We start from the raw sequence: 23,273 nt of genomic DNA, 5'->3' as shown, positions 1-23,273 counted from the left end.
TAAAAAGAAACATAAAATGGTTGGATTCCGTTTGGAGAGATGGCTCAGGAGTTAGGAGCACTGGCTGCTGTTCCAGACGACCAGGTTGGGTTCCCAGCACCCACACGGTGGTTCAGAACCCTCTAACCAGGGGCTCTGCCGCCCTCTTCTGGCACACATGATGCCCAGATACACAGAACCAGCAATAGTCGACTGAATTCTGTGTCAGTCTCCCCTGGTCCCAGAAAGCCCCTCTTGCTCTCCTGTGTGAGAGCTCAGTGCCACCTGATCCCGAGTTATTTCGGGAAGCACAAAACTTTGGACCTTCATGTTCGTTGTGCTAAGTAGCAAATTCCCTAAGTTCCTTACTTGGTGGTCTAAACCAACACACATTTTTTTTTTTTTTGCTGTTGCTATGCAACATGCATTTAATTTTTGAATTTGGCTTGGTATTTTGTTTTTGAGACGGGGGTCTCTTTCTGTAGCTTTGGCTATCCTGTAGCTTGCTATGTAGACCAGGCTGGCCTCAAACTTAGAGATCCACCTGTCTCCACCTTCCAAGTGCTAGGATTAAAGGCATTCATCACCACACCCAGCCCCACAACCGGCAGTTTTTAATCACACAATTTCTGTAGGTCAGGAGTCTGGGCACAGCTCATCTGGGGTCTCTGCCAGGCTGCAATGGAGAAATGGGCCAGTGTGGTGGTAAATCTCCAACCCCAGGAAGCCCATGCAAAAACACACAACTCACTTACAATATTTATAAGCTGCACGCCTAGACTGGGCAGATTTACCACTACTCTACTCTTTTCCCCAGCTATGAGATTCCCTTGCTACTCGTGGCTTCTCCGGGCCACGTGGTTTTGTTCATCTTCCTCCATCTTCTTCCCCTCTCTCCCTCTCTTCCCCCCACTTTCTAAAACCTCCAGCCCCACCTTTCCCTTCCACAGCCCAATCACAGGCTCTAGCCTTTATTTGACCAGTTAGAATGGGGAGAAGAAGGTTCACCTGAAGCCGCTCTTGAGGAAGCAGAGTTAACATTAGAATGCAAAGGCCCTAGGGCAATCCACCACAGGCCAGGGTTAGAGTTTTCCTGAAGGACTGACTGAGACAAGATCCTTTAGGGCTTTAGGGTCTGGGGTCTTACCTGGCTGCTGGCCAGAGGTCACCTTAGTCCTTTACCACATAGACTTCCCCAACACAGGAACTTCCAAAGTGTTCACTGCCAAGAATTTCACTGAAGGCAAGAAAGATGTCATGTGAACCACTTCACATAGGGCTAAGTAATTAAAACACAGCAGCTCACCTGAAGTGATCATTTCATACCACTGTGGGCCACAGACATTCTAATAGTTATTCAAAGAAAACATGGATTTCACAGAAATTAATTAATTGACTCAGGTCAATTAGGAGATAGGATGCCAAGTCAGGTCACAGAACCCCCGAAGCCCACGCCTCTGACTCACAGCAGGGTAGCTGAATCACCAGTACACCGGGTCATTTATATAACGTCTCCTTTCCAAGCTACCCTCTCGAGACCAGACACCTGACTTTGCTGATGACAACAGCCCCGTTGTATACATTCAGTATTTCAGAATTTTCTCTCCAATCCACTCTATTACCACTCCTCCTTTAGTATCATATTTTCCCTCTCCCGCGCTGGCTCAAAAAAGTGATCACTATGACTCTTTCTAGTCATAGACAATGTTAGAGCTGGTAGGACCTGCTTCTGAAAGGGACTTCTTCCTCAATTATGGGCTGTGGTGTGCTGAAAGGGTAAGGGTTTTCGATATGTGCCATCTGATGACATCACAGATGTCAGCTGAATTGGAAGGTCTTGGTGGAATAAACAGGAGACAGGGTTTCTTTGTGTAGCCTTGGATGTCCTGGAATTCATTCTGTAGACCAAGCTGGCTTTGAATTCAGAGATTCACCTGTTTCTGCCTCCATTGTGGGATTAAAGCTAGTTCTGTCTGGGTTCATCTTTAGCTTTGACACTTAAGACTCACAATCCTCCTCCCCATCCCCCAACCCAACCCCCAACCCTGGGATTGGTATGTTTGGGTCTGGAAAGAGCCTGAATCCTAGCTGAGCCAAATATTGTCTAACCAAGGTTATTAACTAAGAGGAGAAAAAAATTATGTAAAGTCCAGGCTGCTTGACTGAGACCAAAGTCCTTGGAAAACAAGAGTCACAGGGGAAGGACCTCAGAATCTTCTAGAAGCTGATGTTCAGAGAAAAGGAGAAACAGAAGACTGGAGCTGGAAAAGAGTGTCCGCTGATGGAGTAGAGCGGACAAGAAAGCGAGAAAGGGAAGAGGGACCGGAAAGAAGAAAGAGACAGTCAGCAATCTGCACATGCGCATGGGGCATAAGCATGCGAACCCAACAACAATGACCTGTCAACAAGTGCTGAGACCCCTGTAGCCCTCTGTTCAGTCCTTTTTCATTTGAATTGCTTTGACGCGAGGGAATTAAGTACATTCAAACCTTCTGCAGTAAAGATATCCATTAGCCAAAAAAGCTTAAAGATTTCCCATGGTTATCTTCATCCACTAACAGTAAGACCGGTTCAGCCCTTCATAGATGCACAGCACTTTTTTTTTCTTTTCTTTTTTTCCGGAGCTGGGGACCGAACCCAGGGCCTTACGCTTGCTAGGCAAGCGCTCTACCATTGAGCTAAATCCCCAACCCCTGCACACCACTTTTTAAGGAAGGATTCACAGAGGTTATTTTTCAGTCTCTGCCATTATGGAGGTTAAATCAGGCTGAGGGAAAAGTGGAAATCCCACAGCTAAAAATACCCCCAAACACTAAGGACTCAGTGACACAAAGAGAAAGTTGACAAAACAACAACCAACACAACTGACGTCAGAAATTAAGGTTTAATTGGTCCGGGTTAAGTTCTGGGCTTTGGAATTTTGAAAAATTTCCACGTGACTCGAAGGAGCAGACAAGCTTGGGTTCCACTACGTTCTGAGGCTTGTGTCAGGATGCAGAGGGCAAAACTGGAATGTGAAGAACAGGCCACCTTAAGTCATGTCGGGTTAATATTTGGGACGTTTAAGCAGCGCTTCCTGTTTCCCTAAGACACGAACCAGGAGACCAGAGCCTGGCTGCCCGGCTCAGTCGAAGAGTCCTTGATGCGCATGTGCGGCCAGGCTACGCGACCGAGCCTCTCAGGGCATGCGCAATCCTGGCGCATGGGGTTTAATGGGCGGGACCTGGCGCCTTTGCGGGCCGCGTTCCCGGAAGTGTCGGGTCTCTGGGCGCCGGTAGCTTGTGTCCCGCGTTCCGGGGACAGCACGTGGCTGCCCCGCCTCGGCCCGGGCGCAGTTGCGTCGCCCTGGAGCCGCGGGTCTCGGTCGCGGAAGCGGTGTCGTCCCTGACCATCGCGGACGCGTTCGTTCGGGCCTGTGTGGGCCCCGCCCCGCCGCGCCCCGCGCTCCCCAGCAGGTTCATCTGCTCCTTTCCTGACTGCAGCGCTAGTTACAACAAAGCCTGGAAGCTAGACGCGCACCTCTGCAAGCACACGGGGGAGGTAACCTGGCCGCGGGTGTGCATGGTGGAGCCTGGCGCAGAGGTTGGGTCCTGGACTTGGCCGGGGCAGGTGCTCAGCAAAGACTGAGGTCTAGGACGTCAGGGTTTCTTGCAAGCAACAAGTGTGCACCCTTTCAATTGCAGGCGGGCTTTGGTCAAGTACCAAGGCTATGTGGGTTAGAGTGAACAGGAAAAGCCTTCCTGTTTGGCCCTTTCCCCTGGCTCCTCTATTTTGTTTTATGCACCTTGGTTTCTTTCTCTTGGCAGACTTGCCAACCCACTGTCATCATAACATCTTTGTGACTTTACCCCCGTTTCTCCTTGAACATTCTCTTCCTACATTTTGGCCTTTCTTTGTCCCTGTGTCCGAGTTAGAGCTTGCATTTTAGACCAGAATGCTGTTCTTTGGTTGGACAATTAAAGTTACGGTTTGTCATCATTATCATTATTGAGACAGGGTTTCTCTGTGTAGCCCTGGCTGTTCTGGAACTCACTTTGTAGGCCGGACTGGTCTCCAACTCAAGAGGTCCGCTTGTCTCTGCCTCCTAAGTGCTAGTATTTAAGGCGTGCACCACCACACCTGGCTTTGAAGTTGTGTTTATTGTTCCAGATTGGACAATAATTTGACTAGTACGGGTCCTACTGTAGGACTGGATCTGAACAAGGTTCTTTGACTTTATGCTGAGCAGTGCGGCTCACTTACGTCTTCCTGTCCACTGGCAGTCTAGTACTGTGATGAAAGTCTTGGATCTCAGAGTATTCCCATAGTTAGGAAATATCCAATTGGATGTTGGGATATGCTGTAGCTTTACTGTGGGTTTCATGACAGCATCCCCTCCCCCACATCTGGGAGCCAAATTGGAGATCGCAGTTAGGGCTGGGAGATGTTTCCTTCGTTTACCTTTGCACCTATGAGCTTTTTCAGCTGTGACACATTTTCCTGTCTTTGTGCCTGATCTCTCTTACTGTAGACACAGAGGTCACCTGTGATGAGACACAGCCTGCTCCTTCTTCTGCCTCTCCTCCTTGGTGGTAAAATGGTATTATGGCAGAGAGATGCGCAGACAGGCTATCTGGGCTCATGTCAAATCAAACTTGAGAAGGGGTCTCCTGGGGAAGCCTGTGTCCCAAAGGAGCAAGCTAACCTACCTGCCTGTCAGATGCTGTCCATCCACAGAACAATAATAATCTGTGTGCTATGGTGACTCGTGAAAAGATGGGGCGTTTTTTGATGTGGAACTCGGTGCAGCAGAATTAAGTCCTGCCCAAGTGCGGCAGGCATCTTTCTGAATGGACACGTCCCTGGAAGGAAGTGTCTGGTGTTGCCTGCCACAAATCAGACTTTTAACAACATAGAGCTGATGAGATGGCTCAGTGGGGAGGGACCAGACCTGAGGACCTTAACTGGATTCCTGGAACCCAAAGTGTAGAAGGAAAGAACTCCAGGAAGCTGTCCTCTGACCTCCACAAGAATGCAGTGGTACAAACATGTCCCCCTCCCCACAGAAATAACTTTAAAAAAGTAAACACTTCCTTTCCTCCCCTTTTCTTTCTGCTAGAGGCCGTTCGTTTGTGACTATGAGGGCTGTGGCAAAGCCTTCATCAGGGACTACCATCTGAGTCGACACATCCTGATTCACACCGGAGAAAAGCCATTTGTGTGAGTAGGGGCTGACTGGCCACGGGAGTAGGTTGTGTCGTGTAGCCCCGGCAGGATGATGGCTGATTCTTAGGAGGAAGGACAGAGGGTGGGCTGGTGAGATGGCTTAGCGGGTAAAAGTACTTGCCACCACGCTTGACAGCCTGCGTTTGATCTTCAAAAGTGTTGTCTGTGGCTCAGACTGGCTCTCTCTTGTCACAGGCAGGTGACTTTATGACAGTGGTCATATCCCTTACTGTGTCATCGAGTGGCCTCTGCTGTTCTCTTACCTTCCCCTTTATGCTTGGCTCCCAGACATGACACTGGTGTGGCTTTGCTTAGCAACAATACTTCTTGTCCCTACCCTTGCCCCTGCCTCTGCCCCTGCCGTTTGGTGCCTGCCAGAACTTGTGACCCTGTTCTGCCCTGGGCTTGTGTTTACATGCCTGTGTTAGATGCTTACGCATTGGCTTGTGTCCTGACTGGAATTCAGAAGTGGAGTTGAAAGGTGTGGGGTACTCCAGGCTCCTTAGGGATCTGGGCTCCAAATTGGTCTCTGGGTCCCATTCTCATCTTAGGGCTTCAACCCTGTTTAGGGTCTTGCTGTGTCAAGGAGGGCAAGAGATGTGTTGTGTGCATTTTTTTTTTTTTTTTTTTTTTGGTTCTTTTTTTCGGAGCTGGGGACCGAACCCAGGGCCTTGCGCTTCCTAGGCAAGCACTCTACCACTGAGCTAAATCCCCAACCCGTGTTGTGTGCATTTTAGGCACCATGAGGCCACCTCTGTTTGCAGGGGCAGAGGTACATAGCAGCTCTCCCATGTGCTCTGGGGTCTCTGCACGCCGTCTTCCCATTGTGCCTTCGCATCTCTGGACCCCTTTGCCCAGGTGCACGGTGTGTAAGGAGAGTCTTCTCATGCAATGAGAAGACCCGGTTGGTTGCCCAGGGCCATGACATCTTCACAAGGGGCAAAACTCTTTCAAGGCCAAGGTTCTAACTCAAGTGGAACGAACTGGAGTGGTCTGTTGACATCCAAGAGGGGACAAGTGGCTCATGATCCTGTGCCAAGTACATGTTGTACGGGTGATGACAGAACTGGAGTCAGGCTCTCAGTTGAAAATGCAGCTTATGATGACATTTCTCACAAAAGGAAGGTTATTAGATTCTAACTTAAAGGAGCCCGAGCAATCTTCAGGCCTCTGAGGCCAGGGTTCCCCTCCCTTTGCCAGTGTATGGGGGCGGCTGGCTAGCCCAGTACGCTTTTGCCCAGTGTAGAAGCAAAGCATCCATTGTAGACTCCATCCAAGCAGGCCTGTGTGACATGCTTTGGTGCTTGGGACTATCAGTTTTGGTGGTGTCGTCTGCTCCCCACCCCCATTATACACATGTTCATGTGTGTCATTTGTGCCCTGTACTTGTGGAGACCAGAAGAGGGCATCAGGTCCCCTGGAACTGGAGTTAGATGGTTACAGGTCACCATGTGGGTGCCCAGAACTCTGGTGCCCAGGCCCTTTCCAAGAACAGCCAGGGTGTTAGCCATCGAGCCATCTCTCCAGCCCCCTAATGTCTCTCCCCACGGTGTGTTATGTATTGCTTCATATACTCTCTTGCAGTTGTGCAGATAATGGCTGTAATCAGAAATTCAGCACAAAGTCAAACTTGAAGAAACACATTGAACGCAAACATGAAAATCCACAAAAACAGTATGTGGTGAGTATGGCTTGATGTGTTTCAGCTTTCTGTTTTTACATTCACTACCAAAGTGAGTTTTATCTTGCTGGATATATAAGACAAGCATTGGCTGTCCTCATTGTTCAAGTTGTCACTTTGCAAACTGACTTGGGGCACATTCACGTGACTTGTTGGTGACCACCCCAGCACAAGCTTTTCTGAATGTTGCTGCTCTTTAAGCTTCTTGGGATGAAGCATTTTCACGGAGACTAAGTGGATGAAAGTTTATATTCCCTGAGATACTTCAATCCAGAGACTTTATTGTTTGATTTTAAAAAGGTTTATACTTTATGTGCAAGTGTTTGCCTGCATATGTGTCTGTATACCATATGCATGTTTGGTGCCTGTGGAGGTCAGAAGAGGGTGTCAGGTCCTGTGGAACTGGAGTTAGAGAAGGTTGTGAGCCACCACATGGATGCTGCACAAGAGAAGCCAGTGTTCCTAACCACTGAGCCATCTCTCCAGCCCTCGAAAGGACTTCAGCAACTGTTGATCCTCTCCTGTACTAAACCATGCATTTATTTTTTTTTTTTAACAGTGCAATTTTGAAGGTTGCAAGAAGGCCTTTAAGAAGCACCAGCAGCTGAGAACCCATCAGTGCCAGCACACAAATGAGCCACTCTTCAGGTCGGTGCTTTGCCAGCACTCTAGAATTCAGAGTGGAAAGTAGAGATCAGGATCCCCGGGGAGGCGCTTGTGTGTGCCCACGGGGACTTGAAAAGTTCCATTGTTTCTCTAACATCCATTTTGCATGTGTGGGAGTCAGCTGTGCGAGCCTGTAGTCGTGGTTAAGCTTGAAGGGAGGTGAGGAGCTGCCGGTTCAGGTTTATGGCACGAAGTCATTGGGACTTTTATTTTCTTACTGTAGAACAGAAGTAATGGGCCTGAGGGATTCCTGAGCACTCACAAGGACAGGGTGGGGGTGGGGCTGCCTGCCTGCTGGGCAGTGTCTCCCTGCACAGTTGGGCTGATGGGGCCTTGCCCCTGGCTCCCACAGGCTACCTTTTGGCGCTGTGTGACAGTGTGGTCTCACCCACAGGCCTGTGGCCTGTCTGTGCTGGTGCCTGGGGCGCTGCACACCGACTTGTGTACATTTCGTGTTTTTCTGGTGCTGGTCCCCAGCTCGTGCTGTGTTCTCATCTGACCGTATGCAGCATATTGGGCAGACTACAGACAACAGCTCTCTGTCTGGTCCAGTGTAAACCAAGTCAGACAGCCTCTTGAAGTCACTTCTGCACCCACAAACTAGTTTGATAACACAAACAAAAGATGTGACTCTTTCTCAGAATAGTGTTTTGTGCTCCAAAGTTGGCCACGTCACTTGTCTTTGTATTTAGGACTGCAATATTTGTTTTGGTGACAGGCTTGGCGTGGGAAGAGATGGGCTTTGGTGTGGTGAAAGGATGTCAGAATTCTCCATGGAAAGGGTCTGGCTAACACTTTGCTTGCTTCTTTCCCAGGTGTACCCACGAGGGATGTGGGAAGCACTTTGCCTCCCCCAGCAGGCTGAAACGGCATGGGAAGGTTCACGAGGGTACGTAGATGGGGACTGTGCTGGCAGCCAGGCGCCTACTACCAGCAGGGTGTGCTGGGTCTGTTCGGTGGTCACACTGAGTAGACAGAGCTGTGTGACAAGCAAGAGCCTATTATGTTATCTGAGTGTTGGCCTCTCGTCCCAAGAGGCACCATGCTGTGTTCTGCCGCTGTCCTCGTTCCCACGAACACCCAGTGTTGGACTGTTACTGAGCACCCGGTTGTGTGCCACTTAAGTGTGTGAAAGTCTAGAGAGGAGGGGCTCTCAGAGCAGGGGACCCGCTGCGCTGCACCCAGCAGAGCGGCACTTTCGAGAGGAGGATGAGCACGTGACACGTGCTTTCTTTTTGGCTGTCATCAGGGTTTTCCCTGAGCATTCAGAAAAGGCAGTGGGTAACTTTTTGTTTTGTTTTTGAACAGGCTACCTATGTCAAAAGGGATGTTCCTTTGTGGGAAAAACGTGGACAGAGCTTCTGAAGCACACGAGAGAAGCCCATAAAGGTGAGGCAGGCAGGAGCTGTGGAAGAGCGGACGGTGTGCTTTGGGAGGCTGAGATACATGCTTGGGCCGGAAAGGAAGGGGTTCTGCATCGAGTTCTGTGTAGTGCTGGCAGGCGAGGGAGCCCTGCAGGCCTCGGCTGGTGCTGCTGTGCCCTGGCTTTCCTGAGGCCCTGCAGGACTTGGCAGATGCTGCTGTGTCAGAGGACAAAGGCAGATGCCACGCGGGCATAATTTCTTGTGTCCAGTCATGATGCCAGAGATGCCTGCTCCTTAACAGGTGAGGACGTTGGGAGCCATGAACTTGAGAGATTTGGAGCCATAGCAGTGGGATAAACTGAGGTTTCCTCTGAAGTCCCGGGTCTGTAGTCACAGGAGGAAGACATGTTACTCACGTGCTTGGGTAACAGGAAGTTGGTGAACCGTGTGTCTCTCCTGGCAGAGGAGGTGACCTGCACAGTGTGCCAGAAGATGTTCAAGCGCAAAGATCACCTTAAGCAGCACATGAAGACTCACGCTCCGGAGAGGGATGTGTACCGCTGCCCGCGGGAAGGCTGTGCAAGGACCTACACCACCGTGTTCAACCTGCAGAGCCACATTCTCTCCTTCCACGAGGAAAAGCGCCCATTTGTGTGTGAGCACGCTGGCTGTGGCAAGACGTTTGCAATGAAAGTGAGTGTCTCCTGCTCCGGACTGGTTGTTCACATCCGGCCTGCAGGTCCTCCAGGTTGACAAGCCCAGCCCCAGGCTCCCACTCTGACCCAACTGGGCCAGAAGCCCTGGGGTTGGGCGGCTGAACAGGCCACTTAACAAGCACTCTAGGGCAGCGGTTCTCAGCCTTCCTAATGCTGGGACACAATTACAGTTCCCATGTGGTGGGGGCCTCCAGCCATAAAGTCACTTAGTTGCTACTTCATAACTGTAATTTTGCTCTTGGTATGAATCCTACATATGATTCAGGATGTCTGGTGTATGACCCAGGGATTCTAGCCATGCTGAGTGGAGAGCCTGGGGCCTGTGTTTCTGTTTACTTAGCTGTATTCTGTGTGAGCCTAGGGCCTGGGAAAGGAGGTAGGTGGCACAAATGGACAACCTCTAGGCTCTGGGATCTTGGGTCAGGTGGGAACATGGTTCCTAGTGGGGAACTGAACAGTTTGCCTAGCTGGCGTCTAAAGAGCTCTTACTAATCCAAAGTCACTGAACATAACCCAGACCAGCCACGCCAAAGGTGCCGTGGTCACCACTGTCATAGCAAGTAGGGCAGAGGCCAGGTTTCCCCCTGGCCTTCAGGAACGCAGCTGAGGTAGACTCAGTTAAGCATGAGCTTGGACGTTCAAGCGGAGCAGGCTTTCCCTGCTCGGCCCCATCTAAAAGGCAGTACATTGGGATGGAGTCAGTTCCTAGCGCGTCAGCCGACTGACAGCCACTCTGCTAAGGAGTTGACTCTGGTCAGGGAGTCGGGTGAAGGTTACATCCACTACACAACAGAAAGGCAGCTGGTAGTTTATTATTGCATGGTGTCACTGCATTTTTAACGTTAGCAGACACCAAGAGGTTTTTTGGAACTGCTGAAGTATGGGTGGTTGTAAGCCACCATACGGGTGCTGGGAACTGAACCCCTGTCCTCAAGATATGCTCTAAGCATGGAGCCACCTCTCCAGGCCCAGATCAAGTCTCTTTCTTTCCCTTGTACTACAGCAAAGTCTCATGAGGCACAGTGTCGTGCACGATCCTGACAAGAAGAGGATGAAGCTCAAAGTAAGTGGCAGCTGCTTAGGCCAGCACCCAGCTGTAAGGCCTGCTTGGCATCTGTCCGTCCACCCTCCCACCCCACCATCCTGTGTGTCTGCCTGTTGAGGGTGTGACTCCCAGCAGGGGCTGATCTGTTGAGGTGGAGATCCGTTGAGAAACACAGGTAATTCTGATGGGGAATTCTGTTCTCTTAAAGGTTAGACCACCTCGGGAGAGACGCAGCTTGGCCTCGCGCCTCAGCGGGTACGTCCCTCCTAAGGGGAAACAAGAGCCCGACTGCTCCTTGCCTAACAGCACAGAGTCCAGCAGCAGCCCAGAGGCCACGATGCTCGCCCCAGCTGCGTTACTTACTGTCCACTAGTTGGGAGGGACTTCAGAGCGGCTAGCAGAGGCTTCTGGAGAAGCCCGGACTTCTCATTAAATCACTGACACAGGACGTCCGACTTGTTGCTGCTTCTGTCGTCTTTGCTCAAAGTGTCTCCTTTCTGGCTCTCCTGGGATTCTCTGTACGCCTTCTCTTCTTTCTTGCTCACATGACGAAAAACACACATGGAGGCAGTGCCTCCTCTAACGGCTTTCGGCCTGCTCAAGAAGGTTGCTATTCCAGGCATCGTCTGGAGAATCTGGTTAAATATCTCATCCTACAAAGGACAACAGTACATGGTTAAATTAAACTGGGGGTGTGATGAAATGTGAGCGTTCACATGACAGCACGCTTAGAGCTGCTGGGAAAGGCTGGTCTGGTCCTACGTTATCCTGTGTGACTGACATCCACACAGGAACTCATGCTCAACTCACACTGACAGACACTGACTGTCACAGCACAGAGCGTCTACACGCTCAAGCTTCCCCAAAATCAAACACTGGGTTTGGGACTTTGCAGAGTGCCTTTCTTGTTCTGAAGGGAGGGAGGCAGATCCCACTGGACTCCCCAAAGCCTGCCTGGTTGAGCTGTGCCCTCTAAGTGTGTGATGCACATAGCCAAGGTTCAGACCCACTGTACCAGTGCAGCCTTAGGTGAAGCTGCAGTGAGCTAGGTTTAAACGCCAACAGCATGTGAATGCCAAGGACTCTAAACTAGTAAAGCTCTCCGGCGTGTGGAAGAGAGTCCTATGAACTGCCTACCTTTTCTATTTTAAGACGTAGCCGGCCAACAGTTTTTAAAGTAGAGTAACTTATAGCTTTCCTATTGCTTTAAAAGATACATGTGTATGGGTGTTCTGCCTGCATTTATTATGTGCAGTGTCCACAGAATCCAGAAGATGTCAGATTCTCCTGAAACGAGTTATAGCCAGTTAGGAGCTACCATGTACTTGCTGGGACCTGAACCTGGGTCCTTGGTAAGAGTAGTCAGTGCTCTAACCACTGAACCATCTCTAGCCCCCAGAACAATCCACATGTGACAAATCTAATGGAAAACACACTAAGCCTAGTTTGACACTAAGAAGCTGGGAGTATTCTGTGGTAGGCTCACCCTGTTTTTCTACAATCTTATCTTTGCATCAGAGACCAGCGCCCCGCGGGTGCTCACACTTACCATCTCACTCCCGGGCTGCTCTGCGTCTTTCCTCTTCTTTATGGTGACTTGAACATGGTACTTTTTCTCAATCCACTGTTGAATCTGTTTACTCTTGGTGTCCAAATCATGCTGTCCAATATTTGAGGAAAAAATGAGCTCCTTTGTCACAGTTGGTCCTGCTTGGGGACAGTGACGTTTAGTGCTCCATCGATCTGTTTCCTACTCTTTGACACCTCTACTTCCACTTCTACCCACAGATGGTAAGATCTGAAGCCTGATAGGCCACCACAGCCATCCGTGCACTCTCAGCCCCAGGGACGGGAGACCGGCATAAAGGCTTGTTTTGGTTTGGTTGTTTTTGGAGCTGAGGGCCGAACCCAGGGCCTTGGGCTTGCTAGGCAAGCGCTCTACCACTGAGCTAAATCCCCAACCCCTAAAGGCTTGGTTTTTTTTTTTTAATCTTTATTAACTTGAGTATTTCTTATTTACATTTCGATTGTTATTCCCTTCCCGGTTTCCTGGTCAACATTCCCCTAGCCCCTCCCCCTCCCTTTCTATATGGGCTTCCCCTCCCCATCCTCCCCCCATTACCACCCTCCCCTGCAACAATCATGTTCACTGGGGATTCAGTCTTGGCAGGACCAAGGGCTTCCCCTTCCACTGGTGCCCTTACTAGGTAGGGTCAGTCCATGTATAGTCTTTGGGTAGTGGCTTAATCCCTGGAAGCTCTGGTTGGTTGGCATTGTTGTTCATATGGGGTCTCGAGCCCCTTCAAGCTCTTCCAGTCCTTTCTGATTCCTTCAACAGGGGTCCTATTCTCAGTTCAGTGGTTTGCTGCTGGCATTCGCCTCTGTATTTGCTGTATTCTGGCTGTGTCTCTCAGGAGAGATCTACATCTGGTTCCTGTTGGCCTGCACTACTTTGCTTCATCCATCTTATCTAGTTTGGTGGCTGTATATGTATGGGCCACATGTGGGGCAGGCTCTGAATGGGTGTTCCTTCTGCCTCTGTTCTAAACTTTGCCTCCCTATTCCCTGCCAAGGGTAAAGGCTTGTTGTTTTTAATGTGCTAAATAATATTTAAAACTTGCTAAGCTTGTGGGTGTGCTTGTGAGTGCAGGCGTGGGTGGGGGTGGGGTCAGGACAACCCCGGGTGTTGGTCCTCACCTTCTACCTTGTTTTCACACTGTACCCCCCTCGTCCTATGTCTCCCTATAGGACCAGGCTTGCAGACCCCACACTGGCTACTGAGACTGGCTCTTCCTTGGTTCTGGGGCTTCAAACTAGCACTTGTGCACAGGCATTTGGACCCAAGGAACCATCCCCCAGACCCAGTGTTAGACAGAGCTATAGACCTGAGAGAAACAATGAGACACAAGCAGGCAACTCACAGAAGTGCCTCAGACGGTAGAAGGGTGACATGACGGCGAGCAGGGCCTCCTCACTGACACTGACAGTGTGACAGTACACAGAGGAGCCTCGGCTGACGCTGTGGCTGGCAGCCTGGTCCCTTTAGGTTCACAGAACCCAGAGCTGTTCATAAAGAATGAACAACTGGGAAGAGGCCCATGCCATGGAAAAAGATTAACAAATTTGATGGATTCCTATTAGTTGTCGTGGTAATTATAATTTACCCTATAATTTATAGATCTTGAAAACAATGTGCCATTTTTTAAAAAAGCAATCTGCACGCCGTTTCTGAACATGTGTCACATTAACACTGGCTCAAGTCCATGAGAGCACACAGGAACATCTGGGGAGGACTTCAACTTTTCCGTACTGTTCAGATGTTAACTCTGAATCACAGCCAGTTCATCACTGATTTTAGATGATAGGTAACACCTGTTTACTACCTTTTCTCGTAGGCTTTTAGATTTGAAAAGTTCTTAGCACCCCCTTGCTTCCCACCAGTTGCCTCTGGGTCTCGGTCAGAATGAGGTAAAACCTCGCAGACATTGGCCCTTCAAGGTCTCCATTCTCTTCAACATTTTCTGGCTGTGCCATGGTTTGACATCCTTATCCCCCTGGTTGGTTTCCTTTGAAAGCCTGTTTTCTGGTCGGCATTCCTGTGGTTATAAAATGGGTTTTCCTTCCTCACAGTGCACAGCCTTGTACAGTTAGGCTAGGGCCCCATCCTTGTCACACTGTGAAGGCCATGGAGTAGCCTTCCACCACTGGGAGCCATCAAAGGCCAACCAGTCTTAGTACTCAGTTCCTGGCTTCTGAGTGGCTTCCATGACAAGTGCCTGGGAAGGTGACTGGCTGTGCACAAAGGCAAGAGGCGCTCTGTGATTTACAAGGTGCTTAAAAGGCGGAGCGACAGGAGAGGGTTAGATCTGGTGGACATCTCTCTATCACTTCACTGCCCTATCAGTGCCCCACGAGGCTCAGTACTGCATTTGGAGCCAAGGCTGCAAGATGGGAAGGCAACTTCTCCCCCACTTTACAGTTTTACAGGAAGAGACAATGGACACGGGGCATCAGAAAGGAAGGGAAAGGATGACGTGGGGGATGGAGGAACTGCCCCAGAGGAGTGCGGTGAAACCAGAAGCACAGAGGCTGCCAGTGTCTCCTGTCCACGGCACCTCGGCAAACATGAAATTGAGTGCTGCTGGGTTGTTCAGAAGCAGTGGTTCTCACCCTTCCCAATGCTGTGTCCCTTTAATACAGTTCCCCATGTTGTGGTGACCCTCAATCATAAGATTATGTTACTGCTACTTCGTAACTGTCACTTTGCTACTGTTATGAATCATAACAATTATCTGACACACCACCCTGTGAAAGGGTCATCCACCCCTCAAAGGGTTCAAAACCCACAGGTTGACAACCACCGTTCCAAAGGATTCAAGGCACAAACACTGGAACACCTACCAGTTTTGGGCTTGGCCTTTTCCTGTTCCCGGATTCTTAGTCGCTCCTGGTGGATCTGCGCTCCGGTCATGAGCTGGTACTCCGGTGGCTCTGAGGTGGTGTTCCTCTGCACCAGCCTCAAGTCCTGCTTGTCCATGAGTCTTATCACATCCGCTCGGTGCATCGTCCCCAGGTCGACGCCCTTCTCATCCAGGACGCGGATAACTCGCTCACTAATCTTCCGCCCTGTGTTAGAAAAAGCATCCCTTCTTTTCTGTCTCCTCTCACCCTCGGTGTCGCCCACAGTACTAAAACCTTTTGCAGAAATCAGGTGCAACAGCTTCGGGGTAGACGCAGTCAGGGAAGGCCGTGCCAGGTCTGGCTTCACAGTGTGTCTTCGGAAACATCTCCTGAGTAAGCTGCTGTCAGTCTTCATGGCTTGTGGCATCAGCCTCTTCAGAAGAACAGCCATCCTAGTAAAGAAACGGGAAGTTTATTACAGCGCAGCCACTGATGCCGATGGGCTGCTGGGGTGCTGCTGAGGGCGGCACGGGTGGGTCTGTGGAGCCTTACAGCACACAGACCAGCACATCCGCCTGCAGGAAGGCAACACAGAGACATGGACTCTTGGCTGCCACTGTCCCTAGTGCAGCTGGCGTGCTACGTCAATCTCTTTTTCTTCCACATTCATGACATCTATTTTCTCCTAGGTCCTGCAGTGCCAGCTCCAAAAGCTAAGTTCATATGGGGTTTGTTTACGAGGACGTAGCAGAAATGCCGCTTCAGGGGCTGCAGAGATGGCTCAGAGGTTAAAAGTCCTTTGCTTTTTTTTTTTCCTAGAGGATTGGATTCCCAGCACCCACATGGTGTCCACATGTTCAACTGTAACACTAGTTCCAAGGGATCCCACATACTCTTCTAGCCTCTGGGGGGGACTGCACGTATGCGCTGCACAGATCACACACACATTGGGATAAGCATTTGTAAAACATAAGAAATAAAAAAATGAATGACACGTTGATGTTTTTAAAAAATGCCTCCTTACCACAATAAAGCAATACAAAGCGTTTCTCTCGTCTCTCACTGTGCTTCACGTCCATGTTTTAATCCCAGCACCGAAAGGCTGGGGGTGGGGGGGGAGGTGGAGGGATCTCTATTGAGTTCCAGGCCAGCCTGGTCTACACAGTGAGGCCTATTTCAGATGAAAAAAAAAAAAACCCACAAATTCATAATTTTTATTTATTATTCAGAATTCCTTATTAAGGGCCTGAGGATTTGGGTCAGTGGTAGAGAATTTGCCTAATGTGTGCAAAGCCCTTGGTTTAATCCTTAGAGCAACAATCTTAGAAATCTTTCTGTAGAGGACGGTAGGACAAACAGCATGAGTTGAAACTGGTTTCTTCCTCCAGCCACAACCAGCCATGATCTGTTCCAAAGTGGGCAGCAGACCACCAGCAAATACCACGGTGCCTGCTCTGGTGTCTATCCCATGATATCCTATACAGATACCTGGCTCCAGGTCTCCCTGAGAGGATTATAATTGTGTTTGGTGGTGACACTTCATTTATAGTTTGGCAGCATGAAGGGGCTCCCTTCAGCCGGTTGTATAATTTAAACATTAAGGAAAATGGCTGTAATTCCCTTCAACACGCTGAATATGCAAACATCTATTAGGACGCTAATTGCCACTGTGTGTCACTGTCACACCCCGACTCCATTGAAAACTGGTAAATTGGTAATTCAGCAGAAAGACCTAAGCATTTATTCTTTTTAAGAGAAACTGTGCCCATCTATGTTGATGAGGAAAGCTCTCCTTCCCAGCATAGAGATGGCGATAATAACGACAGTAAGAATAACCACCACCACCACCTCCTCCACCACCATTTTGCCACCAATGAAAATGCTCATTTAGTCAATAATTGAACATCTTCACGTACAAGGCTGAGGCCGGAGTGTTACTCACACACTGCGTCCAGATTAAATATGTAAAAGCGCTTTGCTAATGAGGAAGCTCGCTGTCGCCATCATGACCAACGGTCAGAGCCAGAGCGGCATTGCCACCAGAGGAAAAACATGACACCCCAGGCAGGCCTCCTGATTCGAAGGTGCTGCAAATACGCAGAGCCTTCCACAACACAGCCTTGCCCTGGGTAATCCAAACTGGCCAGCCTCTCCACCAAGCTCCCAGAACAAGGCTGGACCCAGAGAGGAAAGACCTGGAGGACACCACAGGGAAGCGATCTCACAAACCCAGACTGTGAGCGAGACAGTAGCTTGGTGACAATGAAAGGGGAAGATGGGCTGATTTTTGAATAAAAAGCTAGGGAAATTACAAAATGGAACGTGTTTGAGAAAAATCCTCGGAAGAGGATTAGGGAAATAGGAATACAGATTAGGTACTGGAAACTTGCAAAAAGTGCTGTCAGTTTCTCAGTGTGAGAATAAAATTCTCAGGGAACAAGCCCTGACGTGTTTAGGATCGTGGCATGTGTCATTCTGAACTAGCTCAGCTGGAAATGGGAGTTAGAAAATGGAGTTATGGCAGCATTGACTGAATCTCGTTACGTGGCTGCTAGTTCTTCGTCTCTCCGTTCTTTGCTTTGTTCAAAGAAAACAAACAAGAACTGGTGGCCCAGAAGCTCAGTAGTCATGTCACTGTGATGAACCCAGCCTGCAGTGACCAGGTGTCATCTTACTGAACTGAACGGACATGTTGGCTTTGTGCGTTATCCTGCTTGGTTCTCTATGTCAACCTCACACAAGCTAGAGTCATCTGGTCACGTCTGTGGGCAAGTGTTGAGTAAATGCTAAGTGTAGTAGAAGGTCCAACCCACTGTGGGCACTACCCATCCTGGGTGGTAGGAAAGGCAGGCTGAGAAGCCCTGGGGAGCCAGCTGGTGGTCTTACTTTGGTTTCTACCTCCAGGTTCCTGTCCTGACTTCCCTCAATGATGAACTATGATTTGGACATGCAAGCCAAATAAACCCTTTCTTCTCCAAGTAGTCTGCTTTTGGGTTATGGTGTTTTATCTCTCAAAGTAATAGAAAGTAAACTGGGGTATGCGTATTACTATGTAGGTACACACACACTTACCATTAGTTTCACAGCCTGTGAATAAGTGAACTAGAAATACAGATTTTACAAACGTGCAATTCTGAAGGTTTTTGTAACACGTATGAACTTGATTCTCCATTTCCTTTTGGTCAAACCAAAATCTCAAAGGTTTTCACTGTCTCAAATGACAAGGGTCAAGGACAGCTTACACACATTCTGATAACTCTCAGCTGAGGCTATTTGGAAACGAGAGGCCGGTCAGCATCCATCACCTGGGGATGCTTTCAGCATATAGACACCCTCTCTGCTTTTCTGTGAAGTGTCACTGAGCCAGGACGTTCCCGTGAGTCTTCCTCTGCTAGCCGTAGATATGAGGCTGAGCAGACCAGCATCAAATAAAGAACGGAAGACAACTGGGGGTAAGCTGGACTCTCCTTCCTTCCAAGGCCTCAATACTGTGGAAGCCATGTTTCTCAGTGACTCCAAACGCAGGCATTTATAGTATGAGATGCTCGTTCCCGATTGGCAGCCAGCTACTCAGACCTTACGGAAATCATGCTGTATCACATGGGTCTCACAGCTGACGCCACACTGAAGAAACAGTCCACACAGAGGAGCACCTCTGAGAAAGTATGAGTAGCATTCTCAGAATGAGTGACAGAATGTCGACTCAATTATGTCAAAGGGACATGAGACCCAGTAATTTTAATGTTTGATACACATATCCAGTAAGAAACGGAAATGATTTAAATACTGGGTCACAAACTGACAGACTATGAGGCATGTCTCTCTTTACTCGCTGTGTCTTTGGGTTGTACTGCCTATACGTATTTTTAGAGATTGATTTTATTCCTTATTTATGTATATGCATCTGCCTGTGTGTCTGCACACATGTATGTGGGTGCCCACGGAGGCCAGAAGTTGTCAGACACATCCCTGAAATGGAAATGGCAGGTGGTTGTGAGCCGCCCAATATGGGTGCTGGGGACCAGATCTGGGAGAGCGAACCACCCCTTAACCTCCGAGTCATCTCTCCAGCCCCTGCATATGTTCTCATAAGTCTTCTATTGGTTTTAGTAACTCCAATTAACACATACACAATTACTCACAGAGAATGCCCTCAGGCCTCTTCCCAGGCAATCTGCACCTCCACTCCGAGCCAGCGCCAGTCACTATCCTGATTTTACTGTATCGTTGTCTGTTCCAAGAGAGCATGTGTCTCTGTCATAAGACACGGCAGTATGCTTCATTTCTGGGGCTGTGGCACTGGGTTATAGCTTCTCACTTATTTCACTGGGTTATAGCTAGGCACTCTGACTGCCTAGTTTTATTATCAACAAATGCTTGAGCTGCTCCGGCCTGGGATCTTATGGATAAAGCCAGCACTCTGGTTCTTTTTTTTTTTTTTTTTTGGTTCTTTTTTTTCGGAGCTGGGGACCAAACCCAGGGCCTTGCGCTTCCTAGGCAAGCGCTCTACCACTGAGCTAAATGCCCAACCCCAGCACTCTGGTTCTTAAGCCTAAAAGAATGGCTGATGACCACATGACCCACATTGTCCTTACGATCTACCGTGTTCTTTCTGAGGCAGCAGTGAGGGTTTGCAACGAACATTCCTAGAATACAATTTAAATGTGTCTGAGTATCCAGTTTCTTTCTTCCTTTTTTTTCTCCTTTTCCAAGACAGGGTTTCTCTGTGTAGCTCTGGCTATCCTAGAACTCGCTAGACCTGTAGACCAGGCTGGCCTCAAACTTAGAGGTCTGCCTGCCTCTGCCTCCCAAGTGCTGGAGTTAAATAAAGGTGTGTGCCACCACCACCCAGCAGTATCCAGCTCCTTAAACTAGGGGCTGCTTAACTGACTGTGGTAGCTGAAAGAAAATGGCATCAGAATGAGGAAAAACCAATTCATTCACAAACACCTACAAGATGGACCCAGGGTGCTTCTGCCAATGTGCTCCCGTGTTGCAGCTTGCCGTCCCACTGCAGCCTTCCATGGTGAACTTACCTGGTCTCGTCAAAACACACAACAAGCCGACTCCATGCCTACTTTGCTCTCAGAGAACACAGCACCAGCAAATGCTAACTGCCTGAAACGCCTCAATACAGAACCATTACTCATGGTTCCCACAGTCTTCTGCTCTTATAACTTTTAGCACTTTTCTGCTAATATTCTTCAGTATGAGCCCAATTAGATTATCTCTACGCTGTAATGTATTACGGTGCTCCAAACTCCATTTGAGTTCCCGAGTTGAGTTTCCTAATACAGTATCGACAACAGTAATAATAAATAATGAATTATGGCCTGTGATTAGGGCAGGATTTCCAATAATTTCAGAAGTGATCCTATACATACAAATGCTATTTATCAACCCAGCCTTCTCAGGGCGGAAAAATTATAAAACTCTATCGGTTAACTCTGAAAAGACAAACTCTGTCTGTGCTCACAGTCTACATTTTCTAATATTAAGCAAAGATTCAGGGCCAGCGAGACGGCCCAGTGAGTAAGGGTGCTTGTCTGTCTGTCTGTCTGGTGTGTCTGGGAACCCATGCCAGGGTGCCAGTGTAGAAGTCAAAGGACAACCTTGTGGAGTTAATTCTCTCCTTACACCTTAGGTTCCAGGCGTTGAACTGTTTACTTTGCCTACTAACACAATGATAGTTACTGATTTTCTTTCTTTCTTTCTCTTTGAGACTGGATCTCACTGCCGTAGACCAGCCTGGCCTCCAACTCACAAGAGCCTGCCTCTGCCTCCGAGGAACAAGGCTAAAAAGCACCAGGCACCACACCTGGCCCGACACTTATTCCTATCATTTACTTCTTCACCTGTTTTCTGAATCGCTACACTTCATAGTCATGAGGTCATATTGACACCTATTCACTCCAGAAGGAATGGGTTCTAGGAAATTCCATATTTTGTGAAAATAACTTTGGCTTCATCCTATGACTGAATTCTCTCACCTTCTTTTCTGTAAGGTTGTTTCAAAAGTCCTGGCACGGTGGTGTACGCCTTTAATGCCAGCACTTCGGAGGTAGAGGCAGGCGGATTTCTATAGGTTTGTGGTCAGATTGGTCTACACAGTGTGCTTCAGGACAACCAGAGCTACATAGTGAGACCCTGTTTCAAAAACATCAAAAATCAACGAAAAAAAAAAAAGCCTCACAGGGGGTCCGCAGCAAACACGCCCACCAGGGGCCACGCCCACCAGGATGCCCGCTGTCCTACACCCTACCCTGCCCCCAAATCTGTAAAAGCAGCGCGCTCTCTGGGAATGCGAGGCTGTGGCCCTCCCGAGCTTGGCAACTGGGCTCAACCCCGAAGCCTGGTGCTGCCACCACCCCACGTCCACTGAGGGCTCTCTGCAAAGACTGTTCTCAGAACATGCCCTCCCACCTCAGCCCCGCCGCCCAGCCCTCATCTTAGCGTTACCTGGGTCGGGTTAGGTGAGCAGGAAGAACTGGAAAGTCCGTACACGGGCTTCGCCGAAGGGCCGCGTCGGCTTCCGTAGCAGGCGGAACTTCCTGAGTCTTTTAAAGGGGAGGTGCAGCTGCGGGCTGCAGTTTCCGCTAGTGGAATAAAGTCCTCCGACCAAAAAAAAAAAAAAAAAAAAAAGTGCAGCAGGCCTGAGCAAGAAACCCTGGAACAGTCACTGCATCGCGTCTGCCAGTTACATTAACACCAATTGAATAATGCCTTCTACAGTGCTTCATAAATGTCCAGACAACTGCTGTGCAGTATTAGAATAATGCCACCTGCGAATGAGCAGGTCTGGGTAGTGAAAGCTCTGGCTGGGTAACAGGGTGCAAGCTTCCTTCACAAGACTGCTCTCTTCTGAGAAAAAATGATGGATTCAGGTTCGAGTGCTGTCGGAACTGGGAGAAATCATAACAGATCCCCCACACGCCGGATGATTGGCTCCGTTGCCCAGAGTCAGGCAAGAGGGAAGTCAGAAACTTCAAGCCCCTGAGTGTTGCACTTGCTAGCTGTTGGGGCCCCCGCACCCATGTTACTAGGGTTTTAATTTTACCCCCTACTTTTGTCCCTGCTTTTCTCTGTTCTTCATCAGGGAATTCCTTAGTGAAGCCGCTAAATGTGGGAGTGTGTTCCTTCTGTGAAAAGAGGTATACGCGTTTGGCTGCGTTTATAGTCTATAATATATAATTTATACACCATGGGAACACTTGTCTTATTTAATCCTCACCAAATAACTCAATCAGGGTAATACCCAATTACAACTATTGCTGGTGCATCAGAATAACATCCTTTTATTGCAAATGAGGAACCTAGGTCATCCATAAATAGCTTTAGAGCCACACCCAAGTCTCCCTTTCCTCATCAGATCACAGCCTGTGGCCCATGAGTCTTGTATCTGTGATATGGCAAAGCTGAAGCTATTCTGTATGACCCAAAGGCCAGGGCTGGGCTCAGCATGTCAGCCATCTCTAAGTGAAATGAAGAATTACAGATGCTTTTTATTCTGCCAGAATTAATCCTCGATGGGGAGATAGAAGCATAGTTGTGGGGATAAAGTGTGGAGCCTACCCCTAGGCAGACAGGTCCATAGTGGTTGTAAGTGCTCACGCTTGCCATAATGTTTCTGTAAGCACCACAGTTCTAAGCACTTAACATGTACTGAGTTAGTTTACCCCTCAAGATACCCTCATGATACACAGTCATCATTACCCATTTTGTAGATGAGGGGACTGGGACAGGAAGATGTTACATGACTTGTCCCATCATTACGCTATTAGCAGAATCAAGAATGTAAAAAGCAGGCTGGAGGCATAGCTCAGTGGTTAATAGTGTTGCTCTTTTCAGAGGGTCTGGGTTCTGTTCTCAGCACTCCCAACTGCCTGTAACTCTACTTCTAAGAACTCCAGTGCCCTCCTACTACCCGAGAGGTGCTTGCATGCATGTGGTGTACATGCAGAGATGCAGGCACACGTATACATACATAAACATAAATGAGTCTAAAAAGATTTTAAAAGGAGAACTAAGAATGAAGGACTGGGGAAATAGTTCAGTGACAGATTGTCTTAGGGTTTTCATTGTTGTGAAGACACACGGTGACCAAGAACTCTTGTAAGGGACAACATTTACTTGGGGCTGGCTGACAGGTTCAGAGGCTCCGTTCATTATCATCATGGCGGGAAGCATGGCACCGTGCAGGCAGACATGGTGTTGGC

At 48.9% G+C, this 23,273-nt stretch overlaps 2 protein-coding genes across 3 annotated transcripts; one reads left to right on the top strand and one right to left on the bottom strand.

Moving 5' to 3' along the window:
* The first annotated feature begins 3,166 nt into the window (after positions 1–3,166).
* Positions 3,167–11,111, top strand: Gtf3a (general transcription factor III A). The gene is made up of 9 exons (NM_001113570.1): positions 3,167–3,519; positions 5,078–5,178; positions 6,769–6,865; positions 7,425–7,513; positions 8,347–8,420; positions 8,840–8,920; positions 9,359–9,588; positions 10,615–10,674; positions 10,865–11,111. The coding sequence occupies exons 1-9, from the start codon at positions 3,325–3,327 to the stop codon at positions 11,027–11,029; spliced, it is 1,092 nt and encodes a 363-aa protein (NP_001107042.1). The 5' UTR covers positions 3,167–3,324; the 3' UTR covers positions 11,030–11,111.
* On the bottom strand, positions 10,404–21,663 carry Mtif3 (mitochondrial translational initiation factor 3). Of its 2 annotated transcripts, none has more exons than XM_006248837.5 (4): positions 21,517–21,663; positions 15,058–15,509; positions 12,206–12,363; positions 10,404–11,309 (listed from the first exon to the last, which is right to left on the bottom strand). In XM_006248837.5, the coding sequence occupies exons 2-4, from the start codon at positions 15,506–15,508 to the stop codon at positions 11,091–11,093; spliced, it is 828 nt and encodes a 275-aa protein (XP_006248899.1). In that variant the 5' UTR covers position 15,509; positions 21,517–21,663; the 3' UTR covers positions 10,404–11,090. The 2 variants fall into 2 exon arrangements, with proteins under 2 accessions (XP_006248899.1, NP_001108513.2); NM_001115041.2 differs by having other exon boundaries at positions 12,206–12,366; positions 21,517–21,556.
* Between the last annotated feature and the right edge of the window lie 1,610 nt (positions 21,664–23,273).

The sequence above is a fragment of the Rattus norvegicus genome, chromosome 12 (genome assembly GCF_036323735.1).
Source record: "Rattus norvegicus strain BN/NHsdMcwi chromosome 12, GRCr8, whole genome shotgun sequence".
Lineage (NCBI taxonomy): Eukaryota > Metazoa > Chordata > Mammalia > Rodentia > Muridae > Rattus > Rattus norvegicus.
This window is presented reverse-complemented; position numbering and strand designations above follow the sequence as displayed.